This window comes from Panicum virgatum, chromosome 3N, assembly GCF_016808335.1.
Source record: "Panicum virgatum strain AP13 chromosome 3N, P.virgatum_v5, whole genome shotgun sequence".
Classification (NCBI taxonomy): Eukaryota; Viridiplantae; Streptophyta; class Magnoliopsida; order Poales; family Poaceae; genus Panicum; species Panicum virgatum.
In genome coordinates, this window is record NC_053147.1 from 69,089,666 (window position 1) to 69,109,282 (window position 19,617).

The 19,617-nt window shown below is 43.7% G+C and overlaps 2 protein-coding genes across 2 annotated transcripts; one reads left to right on the plus strand and one right to left on the minus strand.

Moving 5' to 3' along the window:
• Positions 1 to 12,811: 12,811 nt before the first annotated feature.
• On the plus strand, positions 12,812 to 16,668 carry LOC120667060 (transcription factor MYC2-like). The gene is made up of 4 exons (XM_039947072.1): positions 12,812 to 13,121; positions 13,636 to 14,300; positions 15,177 to 15,560; positions 16,189 to 16,668. Exons 2-4 carry the CDS (start codon positions 13,659 to 13,661, stop codon positions 16,306 to 16,308), a joined length of 1,146 nt encoding a protein of 381 aa, XP_039803006.1. The 5' UTR covers positions 12,812 to 13,121; positions 13,636 to 13,658; the 3' UTR covers positions 16,309 to 16,668.
• A 427-nt stretch (positions 16,669 to 17,095) lies between these two features.
• Positions 17,096 to 18,019, minus strand: LOC120667061 (malate dehydrogenase, glyoxysomal-like). The gene is made up of 3 exons (XM_039947073.1): positions 17,687 to 18,019; positions 17,496 to 17,585; positions 17,096 to 17,392 (listed from the first exon to the last, which is right to left on the minus strand). Exons 1-3 carry the CDS (start codon positions 17,951 to 17,953, stop codon positions 17,111 to 17,113), a joined length of 639 nt encoding a protein of 212 aa, XP_039803007.1. The 5' UTR covers positions 17,954 to 18,019; the 3' UTR covers positions 17,096 to 17,110.
• Between the last annotated feature and the right edge of the window lie 1,598 nt (positions 18,020 to 19,617).

The following is a 19,617-nucleotide window of genomic DNA, read 5'->3' on the forward strand; positions in this document are numbered from 1 at the left end:
GAGCATTTGTGTGTGGGTAGCTGATGAGGTTGACATCTTCTTCGGAGAAGGTGATCGGAGAGTGTGACCACTGGGTTCTCTTGGTTGGACCTTTGGAGACGATGTAGTGGACTTGCCTAAAGTAGTCTCTGCGCTGTCTCTTGTTTTTGAAGTCCAGGGTGGAACCTCCGGAGATGGGCATGATCATCCCGAAGGTTGGTAGTGCCGCGGGTTGGCTATTTGTGGTTTGGTTTTCTTGTTTTGGCGGGTGGATTGGGGGTGGTGGTAGCTGCTCTTGTGTTGGCTGAGCTTGGTTGGTGGGTTGACTGGGTTGTGTTTGAGAGTTTGGCTGCGGCTGCCAGTTGTGATTGTAGTTGAACTTGGGTGGGCGATATGCTTGGGTAAATGGGGGGTGGAACAAACGAAGGTTGTGTGTACTGTATTTGTTGAGGTTGAGTTTGTGGAGTCTGAGGCCATGTAGTATGCCCAACTAGCTTGGCTTTTTTCTCGGACACCATTCTCTCAAGGGTCTTCTTCTTCTCCGGGCACTGGTTTGTTCTATGGTCAGAGTCAGACCCGTGGAAGTGACAGAAGAATTTTTTGGGTTCACGCGAAGGTCCGCGACCTCGGCCCCTTCCTCTGCCGCGACCTCTGCCCCGTGCTTCGGATGAAGGTTGCTTGTCATTTGAGTGTTGAGGTTCCGATTCTGGTGGTATCATGAAGGGATCAAAGGTCAACTGTTCCTCATCATCTTGTGAGGGTTCCACAGGTAAAATGAGTTTGCTGAGCTGGCTGCTTCTCTTGCTACCATGTTTGCTGATTGTAATTTTCTGCCTGACGCATGATTCTTCTTTGCTTTACCCTTCTGCGATGGTCAGCGTCTGACTTCGCGTACTTCTCTGCTTCTGTAAAGAGCTCCTCCAGGGTCTTCGGGGGCTCTCTTGTGAGATGAGAAGCAAGCTGGCCAGGCAGGAGACCTTCGATGCATTTCTCAATCGCATCTTTCTCTGGGAAATTTGGGATTTGAGCCTTCTTCTGAACGAACCTCCAGAAATAGTCATAGAGAGGCTCGTGGTCGTGCTGTGGGCACTTGAAGTCTTTCACAGTGTTGGTATTTAATCTTCTGAAGCCCTGGAAGTCCTGGAGGAGCCTTCCTTTCAGCTGGTACCAGTTATTAATTAATTGTTGGGGAAGGTATGAGTACCAGTTGGCCACAGAACCTTCACAAGCCATGACGAAGGACTTGGCCATGGTTGAGTCGTCACCTCCGGCCGAAGCAATGGTTGCTTTGTAGGCCATGAGGAACTGAGTTGGATTAGTTGTAGTATTGTATTTGGGGAGCTGTGTGGGCTTGTAGCCGCGCGGCCATGAAGTTCACTGCAGAGCGACTGAAAGTGGCGAGGTCGGGTCAAATGGGAGGTTGACCGGTGGTGGCCTTCGGTCTTCATTGTGAGCGAAGGTTGTCTGGTGGATGATGCGATTTTCTTGTTGGGCAGAACCGTCGGGCATTTCTTGGTATGCCCTCTGCAAATTCTCAACTTCTGCCTCCATTTCTGCTAGTTTGCGCCTGGCCTCGGCTAGCTTGTTTACCTGGTCCAGTGCCATCTTTTTAGTCGTGAGTTGAGCTTCGATGTTCCTTTTCTTCATTTCAAGGGCCTTGAGCTTGAGTGCTGCTTCTGTGAGTTCCGCGGATTGGGTTTGATGAGCTTCGGTGTTTTCGGTGTCTTCAACCGGATCTCCATGAAGAACAGCTTCGGTGGTGATGTCTTCAATTTGTGGGTTGGCTTCTTCGTGCTGTGGTGAAGAGCCATCAAGGACATGGCCAGGCTTAGTGGAGTTGCTTGTGGTGCCGGCGGGGGCTTTCCTCTTCGCTGGGGCCATCGAAGGTTGTTTTTCGAGCTGGAACGGTGGGCGCCGCTGTTGGGATCTTAGCTTCTTAGATGCCCAAACAGGGAGCATGAACAGTATGAAAATAGCAATGAAAGTAGGCACTTAATTCTCCAGTAATAACTAAAAAATTCAACCCTCTACACTGTGGAGAGAGGGGGCTATTTATACCCCTAGCCCTCGGCCAGGTTTTCCTAAATTGCCCACTTTCAACCCATTTACAGCTCACTTACAGCCGATTTCGGGGTAAAATTACAAGGTGAGAGGTGTACAAGTCTGACCTTCTCACGTATTCACGTTTTACACGCACACCTATTCCCGACGAAGGTCCTAGCAACCTTCGTCCGGCTTGTGTTCCGTCCTTGATACGCTTCGGGCTTCAGGATCCTTCGCAGGCCTCTCTCCTGGACGTTATTCACTCTTGGTGAACAGCCATCACCTTCGCAGACGAAGGTGAGCCCACTGTCCCTTCGCAGGTCCTGGCCTTCGAGCTTAGGCTTTTGGGCGGTCGACTGTCTCCTTCGGCCTCCCGAAGATGAGCTCCCTGGCTCTGGGCACCCTTGCAGACGGCGATCGCCCTTCGGGTGCGTTTGTCTCCTGGCGCCGGAGCCCTGCAGACATGCAAAGAGATGTTTCCGGGGGCGGGATTAACCTCCGGGCTCTCCCGAGGGTCTAATCCCCAACAAAGCATGCACACACTATTTAGATGATACCGATAATATATGGTTGACTCACTGTAAGAAGGTTGTATACATAGGTCATCGTCGATTTCTTCCCATCAGGCATTCTGTACGAAAGAAGGGCAAGCATTTCAAAGGCCAAGCGGACCACCGAACAAAACCGATGCACCGTAGTGGTAAAGACGTCTTCGATATGATAAAAGATCTAGAAGTTATTTTTGGAAAGGGATCTGGTAGCCAACCTGTTCCGAACGAAAACGGAATGGTGCCCATGTGGAAGAAGACGAAATCTATATTTTGGGAGCTACCGTATTGGGAAGTCTTAGATGTTCGTCATGCAATTGATATGATGCACCTCACGAAGAATCTTTGCGTCAACCTGATAGCATTCTTGGGAGTTTATGGAAAGACAAAAGATACACTAGAAGCACGTCAAGAATTACAACGTATGGAAGAACGAGATGCCTTACATCCACAACAGCGAGATAATGGACGAGAATACTTAAGTCCTGCCAGCTATACTCTTAGCAAGAAAGAGAAGAAAAACATGTTTGACTGCTTGAGCAGTATAAAGGTTCCATCTGGATACTCATCTAATATAAAAGGAATCCTAAATTTGGCAGAGAAGAAATTTACAAATCTCAAGTCCCATGACTGTCACGTGCTTATGACTGAACTTCTTCCAGTTCTGTTGCGGGGGATTCTGTCTGATAACGTATGGTCAACCATCGTGAAGCTATGTGCCTTCCTCAATGCAGTTTCTCAGAAGGTAATTGACCCAGACAATTTGATAAAGCTGCAAAACGATGTGGTGCAATGCCTTGTTGGCTTTGAGCTGATATTTCCACCATCTTTCTTCAACATCATGACACATCTTCTAGTGCACCTTGTGAAAGAGATTGATATCCTCGGACCAGTATTCCTACACAACATGTTCCCATTCGAAAGGTTCATGGGGGTACTCAAGAAATGTGTTCGTAATCGAGCTCGTCCAGAAGGAAGCATCGCCAGTTTCTATGGAACTGAGGAGGTCATTGACTTTTGTGTTGACTTTATTGATGACCTTAAACCGATTGGGGTCCCTGAATCGCGATATAAGGGGAGATTAAATGGAAAGGGTACATTAGAAAAGAAATCTTATGTCTGCACAGATGATTTCTCATTCAAGAAAGCGCATTATGCGGTTATTCAACAATCATTCTTGGTTGACCCGTATATCGAGGAACACAAGAAGATTCTGCTCTCCGAATTCCCGGAAAAGTCTGAGGCATGGATTACACGTGAGCACATGAACACTTTCGGTAGCTGGTTGCGGAAGCATCTAATGCATAACTTGGATATAAGTGAACAACTGTTTTTATTGGCTAGGGGACCATCTTGAAATATCTTAACATACCAAGGGTACAAGATAAATGGTAACACATTTTATACGATATCCCAAGATAAAAAGAATACCAATCAAAACAGCGGTGTCCGTATGGATGCCACGAACAATAATGGAAAAAAGGACACATATTACGGCTACATTGAAGAGATATGTGAGCTGGATTACGGTCCCAATTTCAAAGTGCCTCTATTTCGTTGCCAATGGGTTAAACTATCTAGAGAAGGGGTAACAAAAGATGAGTATGGGATGACAATAGTTGATCTCAACAATCTTGGGTATAGAGACGAGCCGTTTTTCCTAGCCCAGGATGTCGCTCAGGTTATCTACATTAAAGACATGTCCAGCAAGCCAAATCAGAGGATAAACAAGCAAAAGGATGAGCCTAAGCGACACATAGTTCTATCAGGGAAGAGAAACATCATTGGAGTGGAGGACAAGACAGACTTGTCAAAAGAATATAATAACTTTGTTGTCATTCCACCTTTCGAAGTAAATGCTGATCCATATATCCTACTAGCCAATGATGATGCTCCATACTTGCGCCGTGATCATAATCAAGGGACATTTGTCAAGAGAAAGTCTGTTACCGCTAATCTTTCATGTACTTGAATCATTTCCTATTATTCTATACAAAAGTAATGACAATTCGAATACTTTTATTATATATATACTGTACAATTATCCTTTATGTGTTATATATATATATCATTTTTTATAGTTTTCACTTAATTATCAGACTCAAGTATAATTTGCATACAATAATATGGATTACTCAACTAATTTTATTTATTTCATGAAATTACATTCACATTAACACACTATACTCTCTCACTAACACACAGAATCTCTCACTAACACACACACTATCTCACAAACTCACGCACTACTCAATAATGTCATGAAATTGCTAATTTTTATGTAAAACTCACTTTTTAAACGTTAATATCGTGATAGAACCCACTTTCTGTCGAAAAGCAAAAGTTTTTAAAAATTTATTCACCTAATATATTTTTGCATGGTCAACATAAAAAATATGATTTCAAAAAATTTAGAAATTTCGTTGACCCAATCACTTGAATGAAAACTAAACATTTTTGTTGTGTGTCTCAACTCTATATAGAGATAAGAAATTTTTTCCATAATTTTTGGAACCATAATTTTTTTAACTGAATTAACAAATGAAAGCCTATTTTAAAAGAGAAGTAAAAAGAACCAAAAACAAACAAAAGATTTGGCGAGAATGAGGGAAAACGGGCCCAGATCCACCCGGGACTAAATGTGGGCGGGCTGGGAATTTTCCCGGCCCGCCTAAAAATACTTTTTGTCCCGGGTGGAGCCACGACCCGGGATAAAAGGCCCTTTTGTCCCGGGTGGTGGCTTCACCCGGGACAAAAGGCCCCTTTTGTCCCGGGTGAAGCCGCCACCCGGGACAAAAAGACCCCTTTTGTCCCGGGTGAAGCCGCCACCCGGGACAAAAAGGCCTTTTCTCGCGAGTCGTAGCTCCACCCGGGACTTGGTGGTTTTCTTGATCTATGCCGTGCCGCCGTCCTCCATTGCTCCCACCGCGCCTCCTGCTCGCCGCCGCCGCCGTCCCCAAGCTCCGCCGCCTCATCGTGCCGTCGGTGCCAAGCTCCGCCGTCCCCGAGCGCCGTCGACGTCCCCCATCGTCCCCCCCCCCCCCCGAGCGCCGCACGCCCGAGCTCGATCCACCGCCCGAGCGCCGTCGGGCCTCCTCCACGCCGCCGTTCCGCCCCTTTGGAGTCGCCGGTGAGGTTCGCCGCTGTCTCCTCCACCCTGTGCGCGCCTCCCCAGGCCCGCTCCGGCCCCGCCTCCGTCGCGCCGGCCGCCGCGTGCCTCGACGCCGCCGCCCCTGCGCGCCGCCAGCTACGCCTCGACGTCGCCATGCCGCCGCCTGAATGCTACTCCACCCGCCGGCACGCCTCGACGCCGACGCCGCGCCGTCGTCCCTGTCCCCGACGTGGTATGGGCCGCCATCCATTTCCTTTTTTCTTTTACTATATTATTATATATATATTATTTGTTTTTATTTGTAAATATTAACTACAATTTAATTATAGAGATATTTTTGTTGAATTTAATTAAGGTATAAGGTTTTCATTATTTGATATTATCTAGAATTTAGTTATTAGATATAGTGAGAATTATGGAGAATTTAGAGAGAAATATAGAAGGAAATGCTTTTAATTATTTAAATAGAGAGTGTATAATGTATTAGAGAATTAGAGAGTGTATAATGTATTTATTATTTAATTATGTCATTCAAAGACTTTAATTATCATGTATTCATTATTTACATATGTCATTCATAGACTTTAATTTATCATGTATTTATTATTTAATTATGTCATTCGAAGACTTTAATTACATGTATTCTTTATTCTTAATTGAAAGGTGTCATTTATATTACTTATTTATATTCACCGACGCTCTCTCCTTCTCACCGATGCTCTCTCACTCACTCACTCACACACACACGCACACACACGCTCACTCGTTCAACACTCAAACCATTACCAAACGTAGTCCCCTTCTCGTTACCGCTTGGAAATGGTTAGAGTATTTGCCATCTTAACGTCCATGTAAACATAGTCCGATCCAAACGTAGTCCCCTTCTCGACCTCGTCCATGTAAACGAATTTCGATCCAATCCTCGCAAATATGTGCATTTTTTAGAGAATTTTCTTAAGGGTTTTATTTGTATTCATTTTTTAGTTACGATGGACCCGCGACAATAAACAGATGCGGAAGATGAACAGTTCCTGTTGAATATGAATGCCGAAGGTGGTGGTGCACAAGGAGATGCCCCTGAACAAGCTGATGATGGGAGCAATACCGACATATATTTGAATATGTCCGGTGACGGAATTGAGGCACCATCCATTCAGGATGACGCTGCTGGTGAACAAAGTGCTAATGTACATATCACAACTATACTTACTTGTATTGAAAATCATATTTTCATCTGAATCTATATGAATATTATATAAATATATGAATGTTTTTGTATAGCCGTCCGGATCATCGTCGCAGCAGAAAAAGACGAAGCGAGGCCCGACAAAGAAACTGGAAGGGCGGTACATTATAACGGAAATTGGTCCAGATGGTGAACCGATCGCTCCAGAAGCTGCCGCCAAAAAAATCGTAAGACAATCCGAATGTATTGTCAGGGACCACATCCCGATCAGCTTCAGGCTATGAAAAGCTTCCAATCCAAGCGAGGAACGAGATGCGGTACCCGAGAGAGAAAAAGAATGGTGCTGGCGGGAGCTTAAGAAGAACTTCACAGTTCCAGCTGAATCAGAAGAGATATGCAAGCGCTGGACCCTGAGCAAGATGGCCGAACAGCTGCAATCATTCAAGAAAATTTTGACGAAGAAATATATCAAGACCAGGACCACGCCCATGTTTACCGGCGAGCTCGAAAAGCTCAGGGGTCACTGGGATGCATTTGTGCAATACAAGTCTTCAGGTCCTGGGCTTCAAAAGGTGTAGAAGGCCAAACATAATGCCTCGAAGAAAGTGTACCATCACACTCTAGGGCAAGGAGGCTACAAGCTTGCAATACCCAAATGGGAGAAGATGGAGCAGGATCTGCTTGACAGAGGCATCCAACCTGCAACCATGAACTGGTCTGAAAGGTCAAGGACCTGGTTTTATGGTCACGGGGGAATCTTAGACCCATTGACTGGGGCCTGCATCTATGGGCCAAAAATCCAGCTAGCAGCCTAGAGACTACAGGAGGCCATACAAGCAGCGGCCAAGGGAACATTCCAGTCGGATACAGAGAGGGACGAGTTGACTTACGCCCTTAGGAATCCAGAACATCCGGGCCGCACAAGAGGCAAATGCTTGGTTCCATGGAAGTATGGGTTCAGGGATTACATTGAATCATATAGAAGTCGGCAAAGAAGAAAGAATAATGAGCGGGAGCACTTGCGAAGGCTAGAGGAACGGCTCATGTCACACGATCAAAGACTGGAGGAAGAGGTTCAACGCCAAGTGGCCATAGCAACGAGCCAGCAACAGCAAGCGCAACCGGTGCCTCCAGAGCCTAATGTCGCAGCCGATCATCTGTCTCAGCGGAAAAGCAGCTGCGCTTGCACAGACGTCATCGTTGAGACAACGGGGATCCATGCCGCAGTTGAAGCAACGGTCTCGCAGCGATTTCTAGTGGATGAGATCACCCAGCGGACACCTTGTGACCTGCAGACTGCCATTAAGAACTTAATGTTCACTATTGCGTACGGTACCGCCATGCCAACCCAACCAGGCAACGTGTACCACAGGTAGCAAATTCTGGTAGGATACACAAGAGTTGGCGTGAGCAGGTGTGTCAGGGTTGAGAGACGCTCGAGCTTGATATTCCTGGAGGCGATGGGGAGAGGACACTAGTAGAAGCCATTCATGGCTACATCCTATGGGATAAGCGCTACATCATCCTAAAGTCCTAAAGTCGGATGATTGAACACCAAGACCGGCATCTCAGCATGCCTCTCCAAGGCCGGCATCTCCACAAAACTCCCCAAGGGCAGCACTGTCTCGGCAATGTTCACCGGCACATTCTTCATCACCATCATCTCATGTGCCGATGAACACTCAAGCGTCACCGTCACCTCCTTGGTCACCCCCTCCGCCGTCGGCAAAGAAACAGAAACAGTCGTCGGCAAAGAAACAGAAACAGCCGCCGGCAAAGAAGGTAGCTGCACCGGCTAAGGAGCCTCCAAAGAAGAAGGAAAAGGATAAAAAAATCAAGGAGGCTCCTATTAAACCCTGGGACATGAGCCTTGAAGAATGCGATCGGATAACTCAAGAAAGAGTTAAAGAGAACTTCAAGCCAAAACCGAAGCCGGAGCCCGAGAAAATGGTAAATCCGGGAGATTTGAAATTTTTTAAGGGAATGTACGAAGCAAATAAGAGAAAATTAATTCTGAGAGATCTCCTTCTGACTACAACCGCGCAATTATCAAAACTACTGAGAAAAAGAAGGGATAATCAAAGTCGTCGTCGTCCGACGTTCCACAGCTCGGAGCCCAAAAGAAACAATCAATAGAGCCTCTCGTAGGGGGACAGATGACGCAACAACAAGACTTTGTTACATTTTTGAAAGAAGCAAACCTGACGGCGGCTCAGATTGCAGGGGGAGAAGATATTCCAAAGGCCGATGTGGTCGTCAAATGGACGTATGAGCTGGGCAAATCTCTTGTACCCCTCGAAGTAGTGTCCGTGCTTCCAACGCAAATGTATAAGCTGCACCAGCACTACATACGTGCGATGGCCGATTACATCTTCATGCAGGGCGCAAAGATTAAAGATGACGATTTCTTACGGGGGAGGCCATTATAAGGATAAACTGGGAAGAAGTTTACCAACTATTCCATCAGGAGGACCACGACATCTCTATGGTCGGCTTGTGGGTTCTATAAGTATTTTACTCTCCTTACGTATTGTTTTGCATGATCTCAACATACTGATCCCTTGATTTATTCGGTATCATGTAGAATGGAGATACAAACTTGCAGGAGAAATGGATACTCTCACCTCAGCTTCATCGACCCAATTACTTATAATTGGAGGCTTCTATGTGACAAATCCGATGAGATATTCCAAAACTTGTTCAAGTACATAAGCGTTCATCACAACAAGCAAATGGTATTGTTTCCTTACAACTTTGCGTGAGTGATTCCTTCCATCTAACTCTTTCTATTCTGTATCATCGAATTGTTTAAACCTTAACTATTCCGTATAATCTTGCAGTGAACACTGGGTCCTAATGCTCATACTTGTCAACATTAGCATCATGGTGGTTATGGACTCATTAAGGAGACCTCCAGAACAATACAGTGATCTTCTTAACATGATAAAAAAGTAATTCTACCACTACTCCGTCGATGACCGATACTTTGAATCACTTTGTTACTTGACTATAATTGTTCTAATCATGCACAGGGTTTGGAAACAAGTCGCTAAAAATCATCCAGGCAAATTGGACAAGGAATTGAAGATCAAGACAGATTTTGCGGTACGCACTTGGATGATTCGTTGCACGTTTCATTAGTTTTATTATATATTCATGTAAATATCTGATAATTTCTTCTCTCTTAAAGTGTATGAGGCAGAAATAAGGCACTAATTTATGCGCATACTATGTATGCGAGAACATCCACGGTCTGGTAGGTCCTCCAAGGGCCTTGGCAGATTGGGAGGAGGAAGTAAGTAAAAAATTTATTAATGTTTGAACTCGTATTTTAATTAATCGAAATTAATTATCCCCCTTTTCCATAGGTCGAGGAGATGCGTGATAAACTCATACCGGAGGAAAAGATTATGACGATTCAAGAACAATTGTCCGGATTTATTGTTGAGGAAGTCCTTGATCCAAAAGGCGAATTCTACTATGATGGACAATCTCACATTGATAATCGCAGCAAATATGATAATATACACATATATATAATTAAGAACGAATATACCTATGTAAATATATATGTGTGTGTATGTATTATATTTCTATTTATGAGTATGTATGTATTATATATTTAAGCCCTCCAATAATATATATGTATATATATATATGTTTATATATGGAAACTATCTAGGACAAATATTATATAAGTAACTATATATATTAGTGAAGATCTTACACACTGAATTCCAATACATAAGTTTAATTGAAATGCAAAAGTATAATTGAAATAGAAAAAGAATTAAGAAAAGAGAAACAGAAAAAAATGGACCTTTTGTCCCGGTTGGTAACACCAACCGGGACAAAAAGATGTGCCAGGCACGTGACGCTGGCAGCCCCTTTTGTCCCGGTTGGTGGGTGCTTTTTGTCCCGGTTGCCAGACCCGGCCTTTTGTCCCGGCCTGGCGTTCCCGGTTGGGAAACCGGGGAAAAAAAAAGTTTCCCAACCGGGACAGCATTGATGTTCTGTAGTAGTGGTATGTAGTGCATATGCGGGATGTTGGCCCTGCGGACTGCCACATATCATGCAGAATCTGGTTGAGCTGTCCAGCCGTATAGTAGGCCCCCCAGTCAATATATACATATATGGCAGCTTATTGATGGCCAGCGAATTTCCTGTATTTGCGTCGACCAAAATAGTATTCTAATTTCCTTAATTATGTGTCAAAACAAATTATACAACACATACGACTAGTATATCCTAATTGACAAACCACAGCATATACAAGTTTTAAGCCTTTTCTAAATGTTGCATAGGGGGGCAAAATGGTTACTAAAAATAGTGAACTTGTTCTTCGCTAGCTACCTGTCGCCGATCTTATCATACGTACACAATTAACTAACTGAAAATGCTAAAAATAGTTATATGCTCAAGTAGTATTTTAGTAGTTTAAGATTTTTTTCAGGGACTCCTCGTCGAACACAACTCAAGAGTGAGCAGTAGTTCACTGTTGAAATTTAATTAGGAAAAGAGAACATGCCATGCAAGTGCCGCCTGCTGCATTTAGCTAGCTAGCTAGATGCAGGCATGTATCATGCAAGTGCTGCTAGCTTGTGTGAACCCTAGAAACGGTCACTGAGCCTCCACAATTAACAAATACAAGGTACAAATCAGTAGCCGAATATAAAAAAAACGATCGAGCTAGCTCCAGTTGACTTGGACCGTGCATCCACGCTACGACTGCACACATCACAATGGTAACAAAAACACGGCAATGAATATATGTTACTTTATGCCGTGCACAGGGTTTCCCTAACCGGTTTGACCGGTCCGGTCCGGTTCCGGTTTGGGCCGGTACCAAACCGGCCCAAATTCAAAGTTTAAATTTAAATTCAAAAAAATGAAAAATTCTTGAAAATTTTCTAAAAATACTTCAAGGTGCGACGAATTTAATGGTGTCAATTTTTCTCAAAAATTCGTTCATTTAGTATAGTTTGCGGGGATTTGAAGTAAAAAAAAACGTGGATACAAAAGTATACAAATACAATGTAAAAGTAGTACAAAAGAGGGTTGGAGGGTTCATTTAGACTAAAATATGTTATACAAACATTTATTTAGTATACTTTGCGGGCATTTGAATTTAAACCAAAAAAGAAAAAATTTGAATTTGACCGGTTACCAGTCAAACCGACCGGTATACCGGCCAAACCGGTCGGTTCCCAAATGCGCCGGACGATTTGAATTTGCACTGGAATTTGATCGGTTTCTACCGGTTTCCGGTGAAACCGGTCCGATTTACCGGAACCGGAGTGCTCCGATTTGGGGTGTCCGGTTGGGGAAAAAAACCCTGGCCGTGCATCCATCTCTATACATAGCAACGGCGCGAACACGTACCTATACGCAGTTGAAGAACAAATTATGCTGTTGGGCCACCACACCTATTGATTGCACACATGCATCGTGTCAGATCAGCAGTAGCTCAACCTCCTCATCAGCTGATAATTTCCCTCGTTCTATTTCATTTTACAAAAAAATCTCGCATGCATGGTGTACTAAATGAAGTTTATTTATAAAATTTTTTCAGGAATGGGTGTAACTTTTTGTGACGAATCTAATGAGATAATTAATTGGTAATTTGCTACAGTGATGCTGCAGTAACCATTCTCTAATAGCGCGGTCAAAAGCCTCATTAGATTCTTCAGGATCACTAGCACGGGAGTTCTGAAGTTGGTTTTGTAAACTGGCTTTATTTGACATCGTAATTTGCGGTCAAAATGTCACTATTGGGCCATTCATCAGCACACATTTAGTGAGTGAGTGAGTGAAATTATTGCTCCAATGCTTTAGCTCTCAGCCTAACAGGCTTTCTGTGACAGTAGTAGTAGTGTAAAAGAGAAGTACATGCATGTATATAAACCCTATGGTACCACATAATATAATATTTGGAGGGTTAGGCCACACAACAACAGCTGGGAGGAAACTAATATTTTATGTAGATCTAGAGAGAGACAGCGAGAGAGAGTTGTGAGGACGAAATCATAGAGGAACAAGGCAAAGGGGGTACATTGACAAGAGAGAGGGGTATATATCCAATCCATATATATGCACCAAACAACAGAGCAAAATCATTTTAGCAACACTCCTGCTTGGGTCTTCTTCTCGATCTCTGCTGGATGCTCCCGAGTTCAGATATGCTAGCTGCAGAGAGGCATCATCATATATAGCATCAGAGATTTGAGGAGTAGCTTTTCTCTTCCATCTGCAGGTACTTCTCGGTTGCAAGGTCGGCCAGCATAGCTCATCTCTTCTTCTAGATAGGAGTCATCACCTTTTCTTGTTTGGCCAGCTTGTTCTTTCTTTTCTTGATTTATTGGCTTGCTTATTTGTTCTTCAACTGCGCATATAGATATATAGACGCGCATGCTCTCAAATCATCCAGCTGGTTCGATTCGCTGACGATCTATCTGTTGCACTGTTGCATGCCGATCTGTCTGGGCACCTGATGAGTGGCTGAGTGCCTGACCCCGGCCGGCGGCCCGGCTCTGACCTGTGATTGATCTGCTGATTGATTGCTTGGCTTGGCTTTTCTTCAGCTTGAGCTCAGCTTTTACCTGGCTTGCTTGGAAACCACTTGCAGAAGCAGCTTGATTCAGCAGCTTAGTTCTTCTTGATTTTTATCATCTTCCGTGCACAAACATAGCATTTCTTGATTTGCTGGTTAACTACATCCGCATGATCATTTCTTGATGATTTCTCGTTCCTGATTTGTTGATTAATAGATCTATATCGACATATATCATATATGGAGGACTCAAGCACCTTCCTCCAGTGGGCAATGGACCAGCTGCACCATCAGCACCCCTCTGCCGCCGCCGCTTCTGCATACCACGACGGCGCCGGAGATGGGGAAGTTATCTTCCCGTCGCTCCATGCGCTCCGCAGCGGAGCCGGCCAGACCCACTCCCAGTCCCAGCCCGTGGCCGCCAGCGTCCGAGTCCGCGACCTGACAGTGCAGGTGGACCACTTGACCAACAGCTCTAGCTCCGGCGACAGCCCGGGCGCAGGCGGCGCTGCCATGGACCACGACGCGGCCGCCGGGTGGTCCCCCCACACCGCCCGCTCCAGGACTACCGGCCTTGGCGGCGGCGGCGGCGGCAACAGCTGGCCCGTGAGCTGGAACTTCAGCGCCGTGTCGGCGGAGCCAGCACGCGAGAGCGGTGGGGGCGTCGTCGCGCTGCCAGACGCCGCGGTGCCCGCGAGGGTGGCGCAACTCGCATCTGCGGGGAGGAGAGGGAGCAGCAGCGCGGCACCCCCTGCTGCTACGGCGCCGGCATCATCGTCGCCGGGGCCTGTGCAGGACCACATCATCGCGGAGCGGCGGCGGAGGGAGAAGATCAACCAGCGGTTCATCGAGCTCTCCACCGTCATCCCCGGGCTCAAGAAGGTTAGCTCGGTCACCATTTCTTTCTTTCTTTCGATGACCGATTCAGCTCAGCTGCAATGAGATAGCTACTAGTTTGTTGATCGATCTCCTCCCCTTCTTCTTGATCAGGGGTATTAATTTCTTCTTCTCCTTGATCTCATCCCTCCTCTCCTTCTTTATTTCTTTTTTTTCTGTCTTTAATTTCGTGCTTGCTTTTATTAGCCATCTCACCAAAAGTAATGTTTAATTTCCAACTTTGCCATCTCACCAAGATTGCATGTATCATGCATCTCGCTCAACATCAAAAGTGCATATATTTACAGTAACTGACTCACTGTAGGGGCAATAATAATCATTTAGTACGAATTATGGACATATATAGTACAAATGGAAAGCTAGCTAGAATATTAAGTTATTAGCAGCATCAAAAGTGTAAACATGGAGCATATATTATTGGTTTCTAGAATAAATTTCAAAGTTAAATTATGCTAGGAAATTAAAATCAAGCTGCAGAAACAACATGCATAATCCACAGAGTTTAACTATCATTTAGTACGAATTATGGACATATATAGTACAAAAGGAAAGCTAGCTAGAATATTAAGTTATTAGCAGCATCAAAAGTGTAAACATGGAGCATATATTCTTGGTTTCTAGAATAAATTTCAAAGTTAAATTATGCTAGGAAATTAAAATCAAGCTGCGGAAACAACATGCATAATCCACAGAGTTTAACTTACAAGGTTCGTATAATAATATAAACAAACGAGTAATTATTGCTAACTCTCACTAGCCTGAATTTAAGCTGATGAGAAATATAATAATGAGAACAAGAGTGAAATATGTATTTACTTCAATCAGTAACAAAGTAATTATTAATTTACATTATTGTTGCAGATGGACAAGGCAACCATTCTTGGGGACGCGGCGAAGTACGTGAGGGAGCTGCAGGAGAAGGTCAAGACCCTCGAGGAGGACAGCTCCCACAGCGCCGGCAGCGGCAGCATCCAGTCGGCGGTGCTCGTGAAGAAGCCGTGCCACCTCCGCGACGACGAGGCCATGGCGATCAGCAATAAAGGTGGCGGCTCCGGCGGTGTACAGCCGCCGGAGATCGAGGCACGGCTGTCGGAGAGGAGCGTGCTGCTGCGGATCCACTGCTACAACGCGAGGGGGCTGCTGGTGAGGGTGATATCGGAGGTGGAGCAGATGCACCTCTCCATCACCCACACGAACGTCATGCCCTTCCCCGCCTCCACCGCCATCATCACCATCACAGCCAAGGCAAGTAGTCGCATCATACATATCATCTGCAGATGATCTATGGATTAATCCTTTAATTTGCATATAGTAAATGATATATCTAATAAGGACAATTGCACAAAGCTGCATGCAGTACACATGTACTTTACATGAGCTGTTAGTTAAAACGTTAGGCTCATTAATTATATTATTAGGAGTGGATTGGTACAATAAGTCAGCTTGCAGACACTATGGAAACCACTTTTTCCCTGTGTATCAGTTATTTACGTCAATTGAAAAGTAGCTAGATGAAAATTTGACTTTGCATGTGCTTTAATTGAAACGGCAGATAAAAAAATCATGTGGGAAAATAATCGATATATATGTAGAAACTGTGAAAAGGGTGGGTTGAGTTTTCATTTAATGTCAAAAAATGTATAAAAGCTTCATTTCACTTTTGTAAAATGTCAATTTGGGGGGGGGGGGGGGGGCAGTGTGACGCGACTTCCAATGCAATATAACGTAATAGCGATACTATGTAATAACCAGGACTTATGGAAAATAGAAAAAGTTATATGAATAATAATTGAAGTTACCGTTCTATGCTATTATATATGATCAAACACTTAACGCGTTATTTTGATCAGTTTTTTGCTCAATTATCTTTCAGGTGGAGGAGGGGTTCACGGCCACAGTAGATGAGATCGTAAGAAGTATTAACTCCGTGCTGCACCAACATTACAGCAGCAGTTCTGAAGAAAAAGAGGATAGAAGAGTAGACCACTGCTAGCTAGCCCTAGCTTATTTTGGTGAGGGAAAACGCTTAGAAGAGGGTCATGCGTTTCTCCATCCTTGTGGTGAAGGACATCTAATAATTGTTGAGCACGCAAGACTCTCTCATCTGGTGATAATATAAACAACTGATGGAGATGATCAGATATAAACTCATGGTAAGAGATCACATTCATCACGGTGGCATGCATCAGCTTGTTTGATCAATGACGAGGATTTCTCAACCACAAGTTGCAAAGTTTCGGTCGAGTCGTACTTGCATGCAGTTGCTCAATCAAAATCACTGATGAGAGAATCAAAATGACCTTTTGCTTCATATGTCCAATGAGACACATGTTGTTTTCCCAAAAAAAAAAAAGAGATGCATGTTGTTTAATATTGCTTTTGCAAGTTGCAATGTTTTAATTTGCATCAATCCCGGCCCTTTCAAATATGTACGCGCTTGGTACCGAGAAAAGTATTTCTGGAAAATACTAAATGATTACATTAGAATAGGGACAAACAAATCTGAAATGATATCCGCCTGATCTTGTCGAATAATTTCATCTCTTATTTTAAAAGTATATATTTAATTTGTTTTAAATCAGTATATGAGTGCAATATAATCTGGTATGCAATCTTCTTTATATGCATATGCACCTAATACCTAGTACCTTGCATATGGGTAAAAAGGTGTGCATGTGCACCTAATCATGTTGTCAGTTGTCACCAACATGAAGATGTCATTGATATGCATATGGGCACCTAATCAGTCTTTTATATAATATAAGGAACATCCAGACGTTCACATATCCATTTTACTAATGATCTGACTCTTGTACTCTCAAAATTAAGCATGCGGATTCTTTTTCAGATTTGTTAATCATAGAACCAAAAAGAAGAACCAGAATCCATAGATCTAACAGGTCAGATGAATGTTGAACCGATATACAGGGCTGAGAAAATGCATAAGGGGTTTTCCTCCTTGTGTATAAGAAATGCAGCAAGGAAAAGCATACCTCAACTACTTCTGTCCCGCCATTCTGTATGCGAGAAGTGAGGTAATTAACCTCTTCTGAAGTGAATGAGCAGGCAGGATTCACCTATGTGTAAAACAAAATAAGGTGAAAATTGAAATTGATCCTCTACAATTTCTAGAATGATTACAAAGTCAAGAATTTTGTATCACTTCAAATTACTCCTAACCTGTGAAAGGAGTGGTAATATCGTAACTCCAGCATGCCCACCAATGACAGGAACATTGACTTCTCTGGGATCAAGTCCAAGAACCTCTCCCTGTAAACAATGGAGGGGAATCAGAAAAGCTGACAATACAGAAATTAGTATCAAATAATAATGAACCATGGCAAACTCTGTACAAGATTTGAAATGCATACCACAAAAGTGTTGGCTCTCACTACATCAAGTGTAGTAACCCCCAAAAGGCGCTTGGGATCATATGTCCCAGCTTTCTTGAAAACTTCAGCAGCAATTGGAACGGTAGAATTGACAGGATTACTGATCACATTCACAATCGCCTTGGGGCAGCAATTCGCGATTCCCTCGCAAAGAGTACGTACAATTCCAGCATTGATGTTAAATAGATCGTCCCTTGTCATCCCAGGTTTCCGAGGGACACCAGCAGGAATTATCACAAGATCCATCCCAGTTAGAGCATTTTCCAACTGTGGCTGGCCCAAGAATCCACGCACCTGTATAGAATTTCAAACCTAAGTAATTAAATCCAATGATCAAACTAGTTTATGATCCAAGAAACAAATGAATAACAGAACAATGGCAGAGCCAGGGATGCAAGCGGCAGCCCGCAAAACCCACATATAGGCTTAATTAAGTGGGTTGCCGCAATAACCCGCGAAAATTTAACCTATATGTGGGTTCGCGGGCTAGCCCACTTGCATCCCTAGGCAGAGGGCATTCAAGAACATCTCAGAACTGATGAAACTGAAATCCAATGAAAGTTCCACACTTGTTAGGAAAATGGTGAGTAGGATGTTGTTTTTGGCGAGGCAATAATTCACTCTTCTATGCAGGTTCTGTTCCGGGACACATGATGGACTTGCTTCTAGGCGTTGTTACAAAAGGGGAGGAGCATGGTGGGGATATTGTGTACTGCATGCCACTTTGCCAGGAATGGATGGAAGTTTAGCAGTAGAATCGTGTTCAATAATGAACTTTTTCATATTGTTGAGCCTCTATTATTCAGAGGTGGTTATTGGCTATGTGGTAGATGGAGTCTACATCATATCAAATGCTTTGTAATAGGAAACGGCTTGTACATCTTTGGATGTAGCGGCTGGGATTTGTTACACCATTATCTAAAAAGGTAACGGTGTAAGTTGAGATTTAAACAATGATAGCTGAATGGTCAGGTACCAAGTCTCTTCCAAGGTTTTCAGTACAAATTTTGACATGACATGATTTATACAACTCCAACTTAAATAGGCAATAATTCACTCTTCTATGCAGGTTCTGTTCCCGGACACACGATGGATTTGCTTCTAGGCGTTGCTACAAAAGGGGAGGAGCACGAAGGGGACAATAAGCCTACTGCATGCCGCCTTGCCAAGAATGAATGGAAGTTTAGCAATAGAATCATGTTTAATTTAATAATGAACTTCTTCATATTATTGAGCCTCTATTGTTCAGAGGTGGTTACTGGTTATGTGGTAGATGAAGTCTACATATCAAAAGCTTTGTAATAAGAACTGGCTCTGTACATCTTTGGATGTAGCAGCTGGGATTTGTTACACCATTATCTAAAAACTTAACGGTATAAGTTGAGATTTAAACAATGATAGCTGAATGGTCAGGTACAAAGTCTCTTCCAAGGTTTTCAGTAGAAATTTTGACATGAAATGATTTATACAACTCCAACTTAAATTTCAGGGAAATTCTTATTTGTTTCCTGAAATAGCAGCAAGCTGGTTAATGCTGAACTGCTTCATTTTAGTAACAAGTACAGTATAAAAGGCCTATGTGCTTATATGAGTGCAATATAATCTGGTATGCAATCTTCTCTGACTCATGCATGAGTCATGCATCCAAAAAGGAAAATATAATTACACCGTATAAAGGTCTGATCCTCACTAAAAGAGAATATTATAAAGGTACATGCATGGTTTATTACTTTGTTAGTTAGACGCTCTTTAATTATGTAGCATTTGTTTAAGAGATATCGCGTGATCTGTACAGCACGTACTGCAGATACGGAAGCCTCCTCCTCCGATTCGGTCATCAGAAAATTAATTAAAGATCTCTCGACGGGAATTTTTTTTGTGTGGTGTGATATACGTACAGGGAAAGCTGT

Bases quoted from the DNA above. Each gene is read 5' to 3' on its own strand.
- LOC120667060 (XM_039947072.1), top strand. From the start codon at position 13,659: ATGGAGGACTCAAGCACCTTCCTCCAGTGGGCAATGGACCAGCTGCAC. The intron at 14,301-15,176 runs GTTAGCTCGGTC...TTATTGTTGCAG, and splicing joins TCATCCCCGGGCTCAAGAAG to ATGGACAAGGCAACCATTCT. The intron at 15,561-16,188 runs GCAAGTAGTCGC...ATTATCTTTCAG, and splicing joins TCATCACCATCACAGCCAAG to GTGGAGGAGGGGTTCACGGC.
- LOC120667061 (XM_039947073.1), bottom strand. From the start codon at position 17,953: ATGGATCTTGTGATAATTCCTGCTGGTGTCCCTCGGAAACCTGGGATG. The intron at 17,586-17,686 runs GTATGCATTTCA...CATTGTTTACAG, and splicing joins TGAGAGCCAACACTTTTGTG to GGAGAGGTTCTTGGACTTGA. The intron at 17,393-17,495 runs GTTAGGAGTAAT...TTTTACACATAG, and splicing joins TATTACCACTCCTTTCACAG to GTGAATCCTGCCTGCTCATT.